The sequence below is a fragment of the Helicoverpa armigera genome, chromosome 14 (assembly GCF_030705265.1).
Source record: "Helicoverpa armigera isolate CAAS_96S chromosome 14, ASM3070526v1, whole genome shotgun sequence".
NCBI classification, from domain to species: Eukaryota; Metazoa; Arthropoda; class Insecta; order Lepidoptera; family Noctuidae; genus Helicoverpa; species Helicoverpa armigera.
Window position 1 is genome coordinate 260,986 of NC_087133.1, and position 20,995 is coordinate 281,980.

General features: G+C 38.5%; 1 protein-coding gene across 1 annotated transcript; it reads right to left on the reverse strand.

The window, feature by feature from the left end:
- Positions 1-2,207: 2,207 nt before the first annotated feature.
- LOC110378265 (loricrin) lies at positions 2,208-20,567 on the reverse strand. Its single transcript, XM_021337454.3, has 4 exons — positions 20,426-20,567; positions 18,867-18,908; positions 4,354-4,420; positions 2,208-4,171 (listed from the first exon to the last, which is right to left on the reverse strand). The coding sequence occupies exons 2-4, from the start codon at positions 18,885-18,887 to the stop codon at positions 2,670-2,672; spliced, it is 1,590 nt and encodes a 529-aa protein (XP_021193129.3). The 5' UTR covers positions 18,888-18,908; positions 20,426-20,567; the 3' UTR covers positions 2,208-2,669.
- Between the last annotated feature and the right edge of the window lie 428 nt (positions 20,568-20,995).

The following is a 20,995-nucleotide window of genomic DNA, read 5'->3' on the forward strand; positions in this document are numbered from 1 at the left end:
ATTGATGACGATTCCTTATTTAAGTCAATTAACGTAGAGAGAAGAGCACACACGTTCATGTGCTTATAGTGACACAGTGCAAGTGTGTGCGTGTAGTAGCCAATGTTGACCAAACATTATATATCATCGTACGAGTGTAAACTGTTATATGAGACATATCGCTTGAGAAGCATTACCATTAACTGATATATACACATTATACGGCTCGAACATAGTCTACGTAATCCAGATTATTTATATAAAAAAGTCCGCGCTAAATATATACTTGAAACAATGTTTTACTAAGTATTAATGCAATTTAGTGGGAGATGTGTTTATATAGTTTTATTTACTAGCGCGAAATATTTATGTAGTAAAGATATACCTATATCATATAATTTAGAGCAGTTATGTGCTTGGAGTGAGGTAAACCCACGCTATGTTATATGTATACGTATGTATATGTCCAGATATAGACGAATACACTACTGGGAACGGTTTAATAGCACGAAGTGTGAACAAGATGAGGACTGGCCTAATATCAGCTGAGTTACTATCGAAGCGCAACAAGTTATAGTCACAAAGTGGAAGTTTCTTCATATTATGCTGTATATTACTATACGTGTACTCTGGTACTTAATAATAAAGAGCTTCGCGATGCAGCCGGTGTGGCCAGCATCGCTGATATTAAAAATCTTTTTGGAATTATAAATGTATTGGTGTTCACAATATATAATCGTGTTTGTTCCCCCCGGCCCCCCCGGCCTCCCCGGAGCGACCCCATGTGCGTGTCTATGTCCATATTTGAAGCTTTTTGATGTACTGTTTCTAAATATATCAAGGTGTATCTTGCGGGTAGATAATATTGTCAATTTTGGCAACTTTTATCCTTTTGGAAAGAAACGTAACGTTTTTAGAAAGAATAGAAATATATCGATACATATCACGTCTTTGACGACAAACTAATATAAGATAGAGTTGCTAAACTTGATACTTAACCAAGCTTTCGAATTGTTTTTTGATAATAAGGTTTACATATAAATCGTTTTAAAGTATAAAGTTGGATATATTTAGTGTATATGTTGCGAATATAAAGTATATGATGTGATATCCACCTGCCTAACCTTTGCTAAGACTACGGACTCGATACATATCATCTCTGTGACTTACAAGATATCTTAGTTTAGTGTGAACTGGTACATATCATTACTGTAAGTGTAGCTATAGGTCGTTGTTGTTCTTCGGCGCCGCTGTCTCACTACACACTACTATATATACCGATATATTAAGTCATTATATTGATTACTTCAAGTATTTTTGCACATTGAGATTCAGATGCATTTACTAGATTTGTTTAATTATATATATAGGAGTATATACATTTTACTATCGTATTTAAGCACTAAGTGCTAATCATGAAACATATCAGATGATTTATTGAAAATATATAATTATATTAAAATTATTAAAGCTCTATAAATTATTTCATATTAAATGAAAAGTTTACATTAATTATGTTGTTACCTTTACTGTAATATAATATTATCTATACTAAAGAGAAAGATATATTGTTTGTTGTTTATATTAGACAGATGGTCAGACAGCGGCTCCCCACTGTTAGCTAGTAGATATACCTACTATTGACTTATTCCTAGTTCTTGTTGAATATTTTGAAAAAGAAAAATGTGTAAAAAAATGTGTAACGTTGTGAATTCCGCGGTCGCTTCAGCGACATCAAAATAAAACATATAGTATGTTGACGTGGTTCTTTTGTTTTTGTCAACCCTATTGTTCCATTTTTAGCAGAGACCAAGGCTTGCAGGTAAGAAAGTAAAACGTTCCTACGTGTTCGTAATCTGTTCACTTTCAGTACGAATAGTAACATACAATGAACATACTCATTCACAATTGTAGTTGCGACTCACTACTAGCAGTGTAGTTTCCAAGAATTATTCGAATTCGTGGACTCATTACCTTGATTTCGTAGGTATTTAGGTATCGATTTATCGATTCAATGTTTACTGGTGGTTCAATTCAGACTTAATTGTTGAACAAAAACACGACATGGAAATTGAAGTTTGTTTCAACCAGCTATCCTAAGCTAAATAAGAGTTTGATTGCGAAAATTATTTTCCTACACTCTTCATTATAATGTGGGTGATGTCTATGAGTAGGTAGACAGGTACTACAGAGGTTGCTCTTCGGAGTTTGAAATAAAATGCCACCAATAATATTTACAAAACTTTTAATTTATACAAAAAAAGTATAATTAGTCAGACCTTAAAATTAAATTTTTGTACAAAATAATTAATTAGTTAAATTAAATGGTAATACTTTCAAGCGTCGCTTACTCGGTAAGCAGCGTGCGACACGACTCGTAGAGAGACACCCTGCTCCTCTTACTCTGTTCACAAATATTTTACCGATTGCAGATCACAATTTATAACCGGAATACACGGAATGCTTCGATGCAGCCTTTGTATTTCCTATTGCTTCACACATTCAGTGAGGTTCCGAAGCGTTCCATATACTCCGTCAGTTTTAATATCTAATACATACATAGTTTTCACTAGAGCCCTACTTCGATACATACATAATTTGTGACATTGGTAACAATTACTGAAGATACTGCGATAACTTAATAATTGACTATTGTATATTAGTGCTAGGATGCTAGGAACCTACAGGGCCTAGTACACATAGCCGCCGTTGGAGTCGTAGCCCTGGCTGATGGTGGCCGGCACGCCGCCGCCGCCGCCCGACGAGTAGCCGCCCGAGCCACCGCCCGAGGAGTAGCCCCCGCCGCCTCCTGACGGATACCCTCCGCTACCACCTGATGAGTATCCACCGCCGCCTGAAGAGTGACCACCGCCGGATGAGTATCCACCGCCGCCCGAAGAGTGACCGCCGCCAGACGAGTATCCACCACCTCCGGATGAGTGACCGCCGCCGGACGAGTATCCACCGCCTCCCGAGGAGTGGCCGCCGCTACCTCCGGACGAGTAGCCACCGCCGCCGCCGCCAGACGAGTAGCCACCACCGCCGCCTCCAGATGAGTAGCCTCCCGAGCTACCTCCATGGCCGCCGGAACCGCCTCCGAAACCAGAACCGCCTGAGTAACCACCGGATCCGCCAGACGAGTAACCACCTGATCCACCTGAAGAGTATCCACCACCACCGCCCGATGAGTGTCCGCCGCCAGAGCCGTGGCCGCCGCCGCCGCTGCTAGGAGCGCCATAAGTACTGGACGGGGCGCCGTATGAACTGGATGGGGAGCTGGCTGGGGCGCCGTAGCTGGATGAAGGACCGCTAGAGCCAAAACCGCTGCTTCCAAAACCACTGCTGCCGAAGCCGCTGCTACCGAATCCGCCGCCACCGCCGCCGGATGAGGGAGCCCCGTAAGATGAGGATGGGACAGCGGCAGGAGCACCGTAGGATGAGGATGGGGCACCGTAAGATGAGGAAGGAACTGCAGCGGGAGCACCATAAGAGCTAGATGGTGGAGAGGCGGGAGCACCGTAAGAACTGGATGGAGCGGGAGCGCCATACGAGCTAGAGGGGCCGGAGGATGGGGCACCATACGTGCTGGATGGGGCAGGAGCGCCGTACGAGCTGGACGGACCGGACGACGGTGCACCGTAAGTACTAGAGGGAGCAGGGGCACCATATGAACTGGACGGTGCGGGGGCTCCATATGAGCTTGAAGGAGCGCCGTAAGTGCTCGATGGTTTCGAAGGTTTAGGCGCGCCGTATGTCGTAGAAGGTCCGGTTGGCACGCCGTAGCTAGTTGCTGGAGGTCTCGCCGGGGCTCCATAGGTGCTGGAAGGCTTGGAAGGCGCTCCGTAAGTGCTTGAGGGCTTAGAGGGGGCTCCGTAAGTACTTGAAGGCTTTGATGGTGGGGGTCCGTAGCTTTGGGATGGGGGGCCGTAGCTCGATGATGGAGGAGGTCCGTAGCTATTTGACGGTTTCGGGGGGCCGTAGCTGGGTTTTGGTGGGCCGTAGGAAGGCTTGGGGGCTCCGTATGTAGAGGATGGGCGGCCGCCTCCGTAGCCACCGCCGCCGCCACCGCCTCCATGGCCACCACCGCCGCCACCGCCTCCGTGGCCACCACCTCCGTAGCCACCGCCACCACCTCCGTGACCACCACCGCCGCCGCCTCGCGAAGGTGGAAGGTACGACGAGCTTAGCGGAGCTGCGAACAATGGTATTGGTGCTTTATTTCATATTGTGAGTAAAACTCCAATATAGAGCCTCTGCAATAAAGTATACATAATTACACAAGTTTATTTATTTATTGATTGTCATCGATTTAGTAGGCTTCAGTGCAAAAGCTCTATCGACATTAGTGTGCCATAGTAATGATTAGACTGTTACCTTCACGTTTGTACGTCTTCCTCGGCGTGGCTGCAGCCAGCGACAGCAGCAGCACCGCTGACGCCACCTGGAACAACAAAAGATGACTATCAGACACAGGTATATAAGTAAACAAGTTATTCCTCCATATCCTTATCTATATTTCCTAACTTGGTTCTACCGACTAAGAAAAAAAACTTCACCTAAATAAGACCACACAGACTCTGTCGGTACTACAAGTACATAGTTGTAGCTACATAGTCATAAATTAACATACAATTATAAAAACACGAGCTATTCTAATTCCTTCGCCCAAGGAGAGCCATCACACGTTGGACGTGTGCTGCAAGACAATGTGTTCCATCGTTTAGCCGCATTGCTTCACTTTCCCACCGTGGTCGTTACATTGCCTCACTCCTAGCGCTCGAGGATTTGCGACAAATCACCGGCCTAGCAATTGAATTAAATGACGCGGTTTCGTTGGCAAACAGTGGCGAACCTTGGGCCTTTAATTGCATTTGGTACCTTGTTAAGATGGCTTTGGATTGTATAACGTATTGTTGTTCATTTATTTTATTTTTTATTTATTTATTTGAATCAGGCATCTAAGGCCCATAGAAAAATACAATACACAAATATTATAACATTAAATAAAACATACACTAATACATATTTATATAAGTAACTTAAAACTATTGCACACGAAGTGTCGGCGTCGTGTTACGCTGCGAGGTGTCGCGTAGCCATCCTCGGAACCTCCGATAGACGACACCTTTCGGCCAAAACTCTTCCTTGAGGAATGTCTCGATGTGATGAGTTGGAACTCGCACCATGAACGAATTGAAATTCGTATTGTGGCGCGACTCCAACTTCGCCACCCTCAAGGTCCAGTTGGTCTTGGACCGGACATACTCCACGATCTGCTCCACCGTCGTGGTGTGATGTAGACGGGACACGTACAACTGCGTCGTTGGTACTGCAGGACGCAGCAGGATGTTGGGTCCAGTTTGTGCGGTACCGCACTGATTCCTGCAAGGTGGCCTCTTCTTTCTCCTTTCAACCTTTATGAAGCCATCCTTGTCGCACGTGTCCTTCTTAGGACCAGTCTGTGGCTGTGATGTGCCACGGGTTTGTTTACCCCCTTTTGCTTTGGCCCGCTTTGTTTGCGTCACAACGGGCTTGTTGGTGGCAGCTACTGCTGCGTAGGCGCGTTTGGGGGTCGATGTTCCTACGCAAGGTTCGGCCGCAGGTGTTGACACAGCAGCGGCGGCGGCGGCGGGGCGGGGTGCATCGTCAGCGACATCGGCGAGCGGTGACGCACTCGAATTCGCCGACTCAAAACTGATGACGGACGCGTTTTGCGCCCCGCGACGTGTGTTCACATTGATTATATCTAATGACCCACTTATGGAAACAGCGTTGCGCAACAACACCACTTCACCACGCAGGTCATTGATGGTAACCTGTGACGCTTCCATCTTCGACTTCATATCCTCCAGGATTTTCTCTTAACCAAACTTCATGCATACGGTATTCGTGGTAATGTTCTCAATCTAATAAAAACGTACCTTAAAGGCCGCAGACAATGTACAGAGATATCAAGCCTGTGTTTAAAATCTAGAAATGAACTAAAATATTTATCGTCTTTTAAAGAAATAAAATATGGAGTCCCGCAGGGAAGTGTCCTCGGTCCTTTACTATTTTTATTATATATTAATGACCTGCCACGTCATATATCTAATCCAATGGTTTTATTTGCAGACGACAGCACTTCAATAGTTTCATGTATCAATAAAGACTCGTACGTAACTGATATCAACAATTCAATCAGCAGTTTAATAAAATGGCTTGACAATAATAACCTAGCTATCAATCTACAAAAACCCCTACACCAACGAATATATGCAGGTGACATGGATATCAACTACAGTGGTCAAAATATCGACAAAGTGAATATCACAAAATTTTTAGGAATTCTTATTGATAGCCAGTTAACTTGGAAGCCGCAAGCAGAAGATATCTGTAAACGTTTAAGTACAGCCGCGTTTATGTTATTTAATCTATCCAAAAAAGTAAATTTGTCAACAATATTGGTGGCCTACCATGGTCTTGTAATTTCTACCTTGAGATTTGGTGTAATATTTTGGGGCTATTGTAGCGAACGAGAAAGCATTTTTAAAGCTCAAAAGCGCTGTTTGAGAGCTATATTTGGTCTCAAAGTTACCGACAGTTGTGTGCCTATATTTAAGTCTCAGAAACTATTAACTTTCCCATCACTCTATATCCTAGAATTATCATTATTTGTTATGGCGAACCGAAATTTATTTACAACACTTTCAGAATCTAGAAAACGAAATACATCATTAAGATCTCAATATCAGCACTTACTATCCACAGGCAAATTTAAAACTAGCTTATTAAAAAAAAGTGTTATCTGTATGGCTCCTGTTATCTTTAATAAAATTCCTCATCAAATGAAAACCCTGCCATTGATGAAATTTAAAAAATGCTTCACAAAGTTTCTTGTAGATAAATGTTATTATTCTGTTCAAGACTTCCTAGATGATACAATTCAATAATCTATTTGCCTTAAACAATTTTGTATAATAATTATTGCATTTGCATGCCAACAAGGCAGAATGTACACGGATTCTATTGTATTATTTAACATCCTATTTTATATGTACCTACATTCTAAGCAAATAAAGACCTATTCTATTCTATTCTATTCAGGCTTGCCTTCAGACACGTTATGTCTTTCAGCAGCCTGGTGACGTCGACGTGATCGAATGTGACGGGAGGCAGCTTATGCAAGTCCTTCGCCACGAATTCTGGCACGTCATCAGGATCTGTCCTCTTCAGCAGGGAGATGATGTCCTGCAGGCTCTTGTCGCCACCGTCCCTTCGGCGGGATGGCATCTGCTCGAGTTGTCCGAGCGACTGAAAGAGCAGCAGCTTTGCACTGCAAACCTCGTCCTCTTTGTAGGCTGATCTGCAGATCTGCACGATGCTGACCTCATCCATGTAATCGATGGCATGATTAATGAATGCCAACACTTCGTTGGCGATGAGCGGTTTAGAACTCATCGCGACAAGACGGGCAGCGGCTATTGCCGCGCAAAACGCGAATATAATATTCGTACTGTGCAGCGAAAACGCGACCGTTCTCGAGCGCGCATCGCACTGCACTGAGGTCCTTGAGGTCCTTTATTTTTTAAAAGCTGGTTTAGAATAGATCCTGGTCAAAGTATTTTATGTCGCATTTAACAGAAATGATCGTTCTATTTTAGGTATATATACAGCGACAGGGGATATAAAACAGTTTATGGTTATTCTTCCGACGTGACGACTCTGAATTGCGTGACAGTCTTACGAATCATACGTATTTAACCGACTTTTGACCATAAACCTGCACAATGTAGCAATTTGGTACGAAATAACTCTTAACCGGTGATTTGGTTCCCTCCTCACGGCGAGAGGTCGAAATCCTCCGCGCATAGATAATCTGGCGGGAGATGTCACAGTCGGTGCGCGTGCGCAGTAAATACTCGTCGTATGTTCACTTTCACGAACACTGATGTTATCTCCGTGCGTTTGGGTGCTACTTTCAATCTATTTACATAGGGACATGCGTATGAACTTCACTTATTTGCAATCTTTTGGAATCAAAACTGATTCATCCATTTCAAGAATTACCTACATGACTATCTTCTAAAATTAGTGCAAACCTTTCTATAGTAAAACCATGATAAGTATTCAAATAAACGTGTAGTAGGTAAAGTTAGTTAATTATGGACACCATATGTCATCTGCCTATTGCTCAACTCTCAACATGACCTATGTTTTATTTCGCTGACCTCAACAGCAACAAATCGACATTAACTAACTAAACATACAAACTATTTCTTGTTCTGTGCACATAAGTAATGAATTCGTGAACACTCGCATACATTACTACTGATAATTACAGTAATATCACATACTAATCATAGGATATAGGCATGTGTGCACGTGATATGTAATTCACACTCGTCATTAGTAAGCAATTATAGCTTCAGTTGATTTATTCATAATGTTAGAATTACTGAAATAGTTTGTACTTGTTTACTGTTGTAACTGTAGTTTCAGTAGGTATGTATTTACAGCTTTGCACATTAGTAAACTTATGTTGATAAATGCTCCAACTATGACTGCTTTAACCTGTAGCTTGAGGCTCCCATGAGCGCCTGAACTCGCACATACTCGTAAACAGACAAACTGTAACTTCTTACATATGTGTATAGATTTCGTATCCTTCTCAAGCAAATCATAGCAGACATATAATTTACGATGATTTCCCATCTTCCGGAAGAGATTAACAATAAAGTTGCGCGCGCGCATGTAACGACAGATGACATAACGCGGGCACGTGCTCTCATCTGCGATGAGTATTGACCTCTCAGGGAAAGCTGGCGTATGTATTCATATGTACTCGCTTTTTGCAGAACATGTCATTTCTGGTCAGGTAATGGGGTTAAGGCGTTAGTGAGGTCGGCCCGTGATGGGTTACCGTGATTAGTTTTGCAATCTATGGTGAACTAAAGTACCCTTATTCCGAGAATATCAAGTTGATGTGATTGATCCTGAAAAAACCGCTCTTTATTGTTCATACGTTTAAAAAAGGCTAATAAACTTAGTTAGCTAGACGAAGAAGTCGCTGTCTCAATGTTAGCAATTAGAGTTATTACTAGCTAATGAAGCTGTACCGTTGTTTGTATGTAAAGCTAGTTGGTTGGCTAACTGAAACAGAGGCACCAGGTAATAATGTCACGGTCTTCTGGAGTTAGGATGATGAGCATCATCCGAATACTAAGACAAAGACAGTTGGTACGTTTTGGTATTTCTACAAAAGAGATTTCTTTGGTTTTGATTCAGAAATTATATTATTTTTCAAGAACCAATATTTCTGCAGCAGGGAAGGCAAACATTTCAAATTTGAAAAGGTAATAAGGACCTCTGAATTTAGATTTCAAAGATACTCATATGTATTTGTATGTATAAATGAAAAATTATTATTATTCACACTTAGTGTATCTACTTCCTAAGTTGGTAAGATGTGTCTGCTTTATTAAGACACTTGACGTAACATAAGCACGAGATAATCCTGCACTAATGAATGCACTTTCACCGACTAATCTCATTATACCATTAATTGTGGTTTATGCTAAACGTTAGGTTTCACGGCTTGTGGCCAAGCAGGTCGGGAATTATTTAAACTTGTTTGATTAAAGAGAGGTGTGAGGTTTTTACCTACTTAGAAAATGTTAACAAGATCTTTATTTATATGTAAAGTTGCTGTCAAAATTAACATAGATTGAGGATTCCATTGCTATTTGATAGATCGGCAATGCGAGCTGAGTCACCAGATATTATACTATACGTAACTACAATAATTTCATTTCATTACCAAATTCCTTTGCCATTGTAAAACAATACACAATTACACACGGTGTTAATAAACCTGTTCACTTATACATACGTATACAGTGACGTGTCATTATGTTCGCGTCAACAACGTCTGACGTGACGCACCAACACGTTGAGTGTTGACGTGACCACCGTGTCGTGTGTCGTGTGTACACTGTTTCTGTTTAGCGTTGGTTATTAACGCCAGTAGTGTAGCGTGGTTAACTCATTAATTAGATGAACGGATCATATTTTATTGTTACAATTTCGTTATATGAAATCGGAAATTATGTTCATGTGGAATAATGACTGTACTTTTATTAATATTGCATCATTACCTGAATTAAGTAATTTATTATATGAATTTTTCACTTTAATTCACCTGTTTCACAGCCTCTAACCGCTTCGTTTAACAATTCATAACACGTACTAACTCTATTGTCTAAGTTAAAACAAGTTAATCACTTAAGTGCATCAAATTCGTGTGCCGAGTGCAGCACCCTCAGTATCAGTGGATCTAGACGTTATAAAAGAGTAATGTTATGATGTAATCGACAATGGCCATAATTGCGTTATATGATATAATGTGCGGTAATGATGTCCACTGCTGACAGCGAGTGTAATGGCCAACAGTTCACTGTTACTTTTGACTGCGCGTTGAAAGATTGAGGAAAGGTCGCAGCAAAACTATATCTTCATTACCGATAACTACAGCAGTATGAAGTAGTTCGTAAAATATATTAAATAATTGAAAAGGAACACAATATTTTGTGTCCAAAACAGTGAATTGTCAACTTTAGCAACTACTTTTATCGATGAAAAATCAATCTGTTAGACAGTGCCAATAAAAATCTGCGCCTTCATAAAACATTGTTAAATTAATTTATTTACTACATTTTATTTCATCCTGGACGCACAACAACCCAAACTAATTTCTTAGCAATCCATCCCTTATCCTATAACCACCAGCTTCCAATCTGTAACCGTCGGACTTCTTGGCGCAACATGAATGTGTCATTGACTTCCCCTCGGGCACAAAGTCACGGAAATGAGTTCCACTTAGCCTGATACTCGTTACTTCGCTCGCTTGTACGTATCGGAGCGACTGACGTTTATTGGATATCAATCTGTCAGATTGTGAATTAAGAACTAGGGCTGGTACTGACAAGTTTGCAGTTTTGGTTAAAGAACAAAGGTAAAGGTTTAAATATTTTTAAGATAAAGTTTGGAATTCAAAATGTCTAGTTGCAAACTTATGTCAGAAAGTGAGCCAGACAAGTGAGCGAAAACTGCATGCATTCAGTGTAATGATAACGTCAAAATAGACATAAAAGTATAAATTAAACTACATGAAGGGTACATAAAATTAGATTTACAAAAGAGAATCGTTACACATGCAAATATCTTACACTATCAATAACCGTTTAAAATTTGGCAACCCTAAACCAACATGGCGGCACATATACGTCATAAGGCGCACGGGAACTTTGCGCGGGAACACGACGCGACAATACGACTGTGCAACGCATATTGTTCTCGAGAAAATGGTGCGAACACCAGCTGCTCGTCTCCGGTTGCAACAGCCAGGATCTTGGCCAACTTGATGGAGATCCATCTATGATTATGTCTGATGGGATTTTTAATTCGCAATTGTTAATCGCCCCATGGTTTCAACATGTTCAGGTAAGCTTTATTTGTGTGAATATGTTAATTGTTCTCATGAAATAATTGAAGTTATCTAAATACAAGATCAATGGAATTATATTGTACAATATTATGGGCTATATATATACATAGGTATACACGATTAATTACGCGCGAAGTAAACTCTACAAGTGATGCTTGCGCAGGCACCGCACTTACTATCATAGTAACCTACTTTAATTCTCATTGAAGCATTTTTGCATCTAGTAAGAAGATACATATGCGTGTAAAACACTATACCTGGAATATGGAATTGTACGACTGAAGAATTGTATTTCACATTACGTAATACAACTACAGTAGAAACTGGTGGTTATTGTTATTATCCACACAGATCTTTAGCTAATACGGAACTATTTCCGATGCTTCGACTATGAATGCGGCTTTCAATCATAATTACACGGCATTGTGAACTTTGAAGAGATTAATCAATTTTTCATTGTACTTTCCTGACATTTGAAAGCCACTAACAACCGCGCGAAAAGTTAATGATGCAAAATTAACTCTTATACAAACTTCCTCACGAGATTCGCCAAAAAACTAATCTATTAATCTTAAAAGGCGTTTTTAGACTTCACACGCCTCATTGTCTGCCTCATTAATAGTGGTTTTTCTGACCCAGAGGAAGACGCGGCGCGCGCCATGACACTTTCGAATACAACATGGAGGCAACGTTTTTCCCGCCCATTTTCACCGCGGAGGTTACGCAATTATAATAATGAGTTGTTGTTGATAAGTTGCATGTCTAGGCTAATAGGCTGTTCGTGTTCTCGTACATCTGCAATGATGCAGGATGAGCCGAGGCGTTGAACGTTTGCACACTTTACTCTTTGTAAAAAGCCGAAATACCGAAGTTGCAAATGCGTTAACTTGTGGGAATGGATTAGAATGCTTCATATTCGCTTCTCACGCAAATGGGTGACTGTATTATTTATAGGTGACGGGCTACAGGCGACCTATCACTTGTGACTCAATATTATTACTAGTTCATCGGCTCGCAGTTGGAAGTTCAAATAGCCCATACAAATGTAACGGTTAATGCTGCCATTAAATAAGTAGGTAAAGCAAATATTATGTGCTTCTTTATTTATTTTGTTATATTTTGCAATAATGTCACGCCTCATATCCCGATGTTATATCAAAAGAGAAATCTGCGTAAGAAATAAAAGATTTAAAAGGTATATTCGGCAGAATTTGGATCCGTAACGTAAATAAGAGCTGCGTGACCTTTTACTTATTGGAATCGATGATATTACGTACAGATAACACAAATGTCGATTATAGTAAAGTACGAAAGTAAATAGTAGCTAGTTTTGAAGCATAAATACGCATTCATTTAAGCTTTAAGTCATGCGACTTTTAACATAAACGAGACTTTCAGTATTTAAGTCAACATTCTTGCAGGCAATCCATTTAAATCGCCTGTCACAAGTAATAGCGCGGCCTGTCACCTTGGAATGGCGACTTACAACTTATGCGAGTACATTTGTCACTGATCTTATAGTTTTATGTAATAAATACTTAATATTTTGGCTCACGAGGAAAGCGGCCACCGCGGCCGATTTCTACAATATTTATCATGTGATAATTTTCGCATAAATACTCACGACGCTCATATTTTCGGCCATCTTAATGTTTTGTATAAAAAGTTCGCGCCATTTTCGTTATGTCATTTACGTTTGCCAATATCGATTGTTTATTTGTGGCACTCTTTATTACCTATGTTACTTACATAATAAGGTGATAATGCTACAAGCTGGTTTGCTATATTTAGCTTGCATAAAATGTATGAAATTCAATAAAAGTCAATGCTGAAGAAACTTGTTACCATAAACACATCATAAACAGACATATAGACCATAAATTCTAGTAACTGATGTACAAATGTAATGTTATTTAAATTGATATTAAATTCTAGGTGATCAGCGGGTGATGGCTGACGTATTCGTGTCAATAATTAAAGTTTTTAACATCTACTGCAATTTACATTACACATTAGCATAGCTCACGATCGCTCAAACATAATGTATGCAGGTCAAATTACTGTAAAATTGTAATTCGTTTTAATTAGGGCACTGTCTAATTGCCTTATTGATCGAGATATTTTAAATAAGATGCTACAAGTGTACAGAGTTTGTTTTAGCCTAGTCTGTAGGCTTAAGATTAGCGCGTCCAAGGAAACAAGCATTAAACCTTTCAGCTTAATAATGTCGTAAGTAGTACAAATGAAACTACTTCAACTAGTCTATTCAAGAGCCATAGACGCTAGTAAAAAAGGAAGCCATTAATTTGGTTCCTCCATCAGCATAACTCAGTCATAATAATCATCATACAAACACATTTCCCACAGCGAAAGTAAAAGTCATTCATTTGAAATGTAACCGCAGCGTCCATTGCCGAGTTAGTGCGATATTGCTTAACAGTTGGAGTAGTAAACCAGCAATGTATATCGTTGTTAGCGTTAGTTACGTGTGTTATGTAAGGTATCGCGACCCGGTGTTTTGTGGAGACGACCTGTATCGCACTTACTTAGAGGTTTTGTTTCGATTGTAATGTACGCAGAACTATTAGGTACTTTTGCTGTAGTACTTTTGGCTTTAAAAGCCGTGAAAATCAATAAATAGTAACTGTGGAGTATGACAGAAAGTTTCCCCTTTGTTAAGAAAAGGCTTTGAAAAAATTATGATAGCGATATGACGATGGTTCTCTCTTCTATAAGCGTAATTATTAGAGATTTCCAATCCAGCTCTAAATAAACAAGAAGCTCATAAACACAGGTTACCTGTATAATCAGTGCGTTGCGAAGGAAAGCGAGTGAAACCGGGCGACATAATACATAGTTACAATGCGAGAAGCTACACAATGGAGGCGAGAAATCTCTTCGGGGCTATTATCTTTATTATTTTTATTTATAAAAAAACAATTAGTCTATCATATAACTAGAAAAGTGGAGTTTGCTTTCATTTTCAATTTTTACGTTTCCTTTCCACATTTTAAACACCAATCTGATGAACTTATGTTAACCTAATTAACGTATGTATATCTTGTGGTCTGTCCTTTACCTAGTCTGGTATTTTTGTTCGAGCTTTGTATCAATCAATTTGCTCTACAGGGAAAACGAGATGAGCTTAAGAATTACATTATCCTTGTACCTAACAAAATAAACGTGTGCTAGGTGCCAGTAGTTACAAAGAGGGCAGCAGAGACGAGCGACCATAGACACCTCGCCATTCAGCCGTGGATGCTTGGAGGATTCTTTTTTTGAACGTCATTGTGACAAGACATGTTACAGTTTGACAGAATAAGATTTTGCCGCGTTCTTGACTAATCTTAGTTGATTTTCATGTTAAAACTATTTCTTGTAATTTCCTCGTTAAACAAACCTGCTTCTGGTTTTTAAGACGTGATATACTTCTAAGTTCCGTCCGATTATCATCTCTAACAAAACTAACTTATGTGCAATCGGCCGAATATCTACGAGTGGTCACGAAGTTTGCTACAGTTTCACCATGACGGCTCATCTGATGCTATCAGGTATTGTGGAATCTAGTTATTTAGAACATCACGCAGATAGGTACAAGAAATTAAACTGATTGTAGGGCTTGTGGTAAAATTACTGGCTTGCTATAATAATTGGTGATGAATGAATATCAAGAACAGCAACTTTAAATTGAATTTTCATTTTAGGGTTGGTGAATGATTGAGTGGGAAAAATTCCTTCCAAAATTAAATTTATAGTAAGGCCTACATATCAAACCGACGATCACATTTCTTCAGCATGTAACATTGAAAGAAAATTCTTTCTGCACACAAAGAACTAAGTTCTGTGACCATGTCACATCATTATCAAATTATATGTTTGTTAACATGATGTGGGTCACAAAGTCACTCAATTGGTATGTCAGACTAATTGAACTGAAGTAGTTTGCACAAGCGGTTGTTGTAACTTGTCAAGTATGGAGGTTACTATTGTTTGTTTGTATATAATTTGAGAGTAATGTCGCTTCTGTATTTGGAGGCCTATGTCTGCAATAGGTCATAGTCAAGATACTCGTGTAATCATATAAGTATTTGTGAAATGTGACCTCGGAAAAGTAGGCTTAATTTTAGTATGATATACCTACTTTTATCCTCCCTAAGTTTGTGGTAAAACAAGCAAGGGATATAAGGCAAATCGACCACTTAGTTAGAAGATGTAAATATCATAACAAAAGCTACATTTTTTTGACGAAGTTTTCCAAACAATATAGGTAGGTAATCGAAAGTTCAACAAAAAATAAACTCGAAGATATAGAAATGATGCAACAATAAGTAAAGCGAATTGTTTGTCTCCACTTCCCATTCACCGGCTGTTACCGGGCCTGCGCGTGCGTCGACGCGGCATAAAGCGCGCCGGTCACACGGTCAAACGTTTTATGAACGACTTTTTAATAAGATTTATTAAGCTGAAGTTGATCTGTAATCTTTTTACTTTTACCTAAAAATTACTGCGATATATAGCGTTCTGAACGTGTAAGTTACACGATGTGGGTTGGAGAAAGTAAGATAACATTTTTATCTCGCGTAAAAGTACCAAACATACGAAAATATACAGAATGAACTCATACCCACGATATTTTTGACCGTCATCTCACAAGATTTAGGTAACGTGTATGTTGTAAATAACAAATAGCTTCGATAATAATAACTCTGACATCAATTGACATAACCGTTTTGCAACTCAATGGGTTATTGCACCTATTCACAAAACTAGTTATATAACTGATATAAGTGGCACTACACGGTACTACACGGTACTTTAAGGTTTAGCTAACAAACAAAAGATTGCTATGAACATGCGTATATGCATTATAAAGATAGGGTTGGCTATGAGATCAAAATTATGGTGCCTATATCAATTGTGAGGAAAAAGGGGGCTATATTTTTTAAGTATTTTTAAGAATGAAACTTATCAAAAGTACTTGTCAAAAGTATGTCCTATTAAAGACATATTTTAACTTATTTAAAAATGAATTTGCGATATTCCTTTGATTCCAAATCCCAATCCAATTGAAGGCGTCCAGACATTATTTATTTATTTATAACATACTCATAATCACAATAACATACTCAAAAATGGTCATCGTAATAAGCCCAAAACTGAGATACAAAGACCATCCTAAAATATTTCACTAACCACACATCTAATGACGTGTGCCATCCCTAACTTCCCGCGTGACGCAAACCGCGGAAGAGATTCGACCTTGACCTTATTGACGCTTTCTACCGGCGCGCGCGCTTACGTCACGCGCTCGGAGACGCGAGTACGCGCCAAACATCGCATTTGCATTTTATATGCCTTTTATGATAATTAGTTTATTTTCTATGTTAATGGCGTGCGAAATTAGTGGTCAGGTTTTTGTTAGTTTTATACTTTTTTATCTGGATTACAGCTGTTATGTGAATATTAGTAATGTAGGTATGTAAGATACACGTAAGATAGGTGTTTGAGTGATCTTTGAAAAAGTAAGAAAAACTGTGTTTATAAAAATATCTGTAGCTAAAATTGTCTTCCTTTGTAAGATTAAGGGAAAAGTTAAAACGTCAATATAATTTCGTCAAAAAGAAAACCGAAATATTTCACAAAGTACGAAAACACATCAAGATTACGAAACTGTAACAAAACACTTATATTTTGATAAATTGCACGCATTCTAAGAACGCGTAAACGCTTAATGTGTGTAAAAAACCGCGCGGACAATAGCGTGTGTGAAAACAGGCGTTTTGTAAAGAGAGTCAAACGGTTTGTGTTCGTATTGTGCTAGGGTTGTGCGCTAGAGATGAATGGCTGCGAGTGTTGCCGCGTCTGGGGACGGTAAGTGACGTGATGCAACGCTGCGGTCACAGCAGGGTTGGCAACATAGGATTGTGTCTTATGGTATGTTCTAGCACCAATCTACGACTGTTTTCGACCATGACCTAGGTCGAAAACTGTACTACTGTATGAAAATCGTAAGGGACTAAGCCCTTTTCTGTTCTCTGCCTATTGTGACATATTGGGGTGCTCGCAAAATTTTCCTCGGTTTTTAAAAAGTCAACGAGTTTACCTAAACCTAATGCATTAAAAAAAACAGTTAAAGTGATTATAAAGGAAGTACTTTAAATGTATCTTATGTTTTTATCCAAGATGGATATTTCTGTAGACAACCCTAGCCCGCTATTTGTGCGGTGCGGATAGCAAATGATTGTGATGCAACTCGCTCGCCGCAGTGGTACGTCGCCCTTACGTTTATGAATCAAACTACATTTTACCGAATACGTTCTTCGGAAACTATAATACGTATTTATGTTTTAATACTTCTGTAATATTTATTTTCGTATGGCCTTATATCCGGATGTAGGAAAGCCACTTCTTACAAAAATATAACATTTTCTATCCAGGTTCAAATTTTTTTGCAACTGAATATTTATTCTTTACTTGACGCATAAAGTATTTTATCCCTATCAAAACCGAGACAATAACTTATCGCACAATTCCGCACGGCAATGTAGTTAGTGCGCTCACCGCGACATCAAAGGAAAGCAATTAATTCACTAATTATGATTAGATTGCAGAGAGAGTCGCCCGCATGTGTTGTGTACTGTTTGTTACAACATACAGGTTATTCACTTGTTAGTTATATTGTAAAGATAATCGCAATGTCAATTAATATTACCGCATGTCTAGCTGTCAACTGCGTGTTGATAGTCGGGAGTAACGTCACAGAAAGAGGTATTTTTTCCTACAATCGTTGTATCAATAATTAATTTTCAATATTGGTTCCCGAATTTTTGGCAACGAAGTGTAAAAATTTTACGGTTTGGTTAAAACCTTTCAGTGTGAAACATATTTATACGCCATTTGGATATCGTGTCATAAATGTGCGAAGTATGAAAAACCTTTTACATTTTTACATAATTTTACGAACTTTTATTATTTAGATACATGTTTACAGCCTGATGGAACTGTAAAGAAGTTTTATCTTTACTTCGATCTTTCAGGCGTTCGTGTCTAACTTAGGAGTGTGAAAAATTACTGCAGGGTGAGAATTACGATGTATGTGTGAAGTTTAAGCTATTTACCACTTTGAGAGATAGAATCTCTCATTAATAACATCCAGCCTTTTCTGTTAGGTTTAGGAAAATGAGAATATTGGATTAAGGTACATAGCTTGTTAAGTAACTAGAGAATCCCTATTTAAAGGACTTACATTGACAAGTTAATATGTTTGTAATTTTCGCGCTTTTTGCCTCTCTATTAGGATTTATATTCATATCATTAATTGCGTTTTAGTGGGTTCGTTCGTTAGGCACTTTTTAATTGTTCTTAAGGAAAGCTAATAATACTTAAGTCACAATTTACTTACCGCCAACTTAAAGTGAACCATCTTGGTGGCCAGCGACTCCGTCTGCAAGAAAAATATTATTTTAAATGAACAAACGTAAAGCTAGTACCTTGAAAGCTTACATCTAAGGAATTACTAAGTTAAGTAATGTTGCTAATTAGGGCGAAGCTCTCACGTGGCCGAGAATTAAGCCCCAAGCACTCACTTAACCCCAGCTTAATGTACTCGTGTTTCACTTTTATAAAGTAACACTAAGCTTACGAATAACTTAACTGTTATTTTATTAAAATGGATTAAGTGGGGGAAATGTTATTTATATTTAGCTTAAGTTGTAACCTAATTAAGTCATATTTTTGTGACCTTTTGTCATTGTTTGGATTAGATCGAAAAAGCTCAGTGATAATCGGCGATTGGTACGAATACAAAATTATAGTAGGTACCTATTTGTATCTCTAATTTTAGTTATTAATACGATAGTCACTGGTAGTTAACGGTGCATCAGTGTTATACTTAATATGTTATAGTTAAACTGAGCTTTAAGTAGGAATTTTAGCATTGTGAAGTGGCAACATTTGATTTTACATGTATTATATTAATTCATATTATATTTCAAAAGACTTAAAGAAAATCGCAGTACATATATTTACAAAAAGAAAATTATATACTATTAATATAGGATAATTATTTCCTCGTTTTAATTAATCTTCGTTTACTTCATAAGACGTTGTTTCGTGATATTAAAACCAGTGTAATTTTAAGCTCGTAATATCTTCGCGAACATTTTTCTTTGTAATTTCCCTACCGTTCTACTGAACGTTAATATTGCCTAGCTAAGTAATTAATTCTGAGAAAGACGTTTTCAGATTTTACGCTAAAATGTTCTTGATTTTCATATCTTTTGAATAACAATTAATAATATTAATATTTCGCATATAGATGATAGACTTAATTATTGATGGGGTAAACAATGTAGCAATAAGTTGTAAATAAAATTTGTTAAATTATTTACTTCCAACTTACTTTTAAATAAAATTGAAAATGAAAAATGTAGGAACCTACATACACTTAACATTTTAAAGTTAGTTATATTGAATATTCTTAAAAACTATTTTCTATTACAATGGGCTTAACTTACTTTAGTTTCGTAAAAAAACTTGTTTTCTATACGCAGCCCTTATAGCTTTTATAAGTAGGCACTATAAAATTGTGGTGACACTTTATTTACATAAAGATAAGTAAACAAAATAAATTATTTTAAAGTAATTTGCGGTAAGTTGTCTGCGCGGGCGCATGCTGCAATGTTTAATAGTTATAATTGTAAACAAATGGTTTCTTAAGCTTTTGTTATTTGTTACAATGTAAGAGAGATATTAATTTTTAGACGATTTAGGCAAAAATAGCTTATTAGATGGAGAGTTCATTACTAACACCTGTTTTTTAAATATGCTTGTATTTTACTAAAAACTCAATAACTATCATGAAAATAAGCTTTTCCTGAGCTTTATCAATTACTCCTAAATCCTTAAGCCCTAAACCTTAATAATAAAAAACTACTAATCAATAACACAACACAGACTCACCAAAAGTTCACAGAATCCTTAAATCACAGTAAACGTCAACAGATAAAATTCACAAAGTTCGCAAAATGTTCGTGTAACTGTCGCGGCGTGACGTGCGCTCGCGCCGATGCTGTGCTGCGGGCTGCGCGCGCATCTTCGCTTTATACGCAGCCCCCCTCCCGCGAGGATAGGTAATGCCACTAAATATGCTCTAATAATTGGCCTAATGGTGCTTCGATGATGGGATCCAAGCTTCAAGGGAAGTGAAAGGTCACCGGGTACACATCTTAGATCATTTTCAGATAGTTATCTTGAGAAATGTTCTTCTCTATTTACTTGGTTCTGATGCTATCTTTGGCAGGTCTTTGCACCGAACATTCTTGGTAAGGCATGTAGAGGTTCCTTATTACATGAAGTATCTTCATCATCAAGGAGTGCCTCGTGCAATGCACTTCACTTTGTCTTGAGTGAACACCTCGAAAATGCATTTTCACCTAAATCAATTAATTGCGCTTTTCGGAAGCATATTATCTTATGTATTGTAGTATCTTCCTCTTGAAATGTTACGGATTTTATGCTTACTTAGTGTTT

Excerpts from the sequence above, each read along its gene's own strand:
- LOC110378265 (XM_021337454.3), bottom strand. The coding sequence starts at position 18,887 with ATGGTTCACTTTAAGTTGGCG. Across the intron at positions 4,421-18,866 it reads TGGTTCACTTTAAGTTGGCG|GTGGCGTCAGCGGTGCTGCT; the intron begins GTAAGTAAATTG and ends TTGTTGTTCCAG. Across the intron at positions 4,172-4,353 it reads GAAGACGTACAAACGTGAAG|CTCCGCTAAGCTCGTCGTAC; the intron begins GTAACAGTCTAA and ends CATTGTTCGCAG.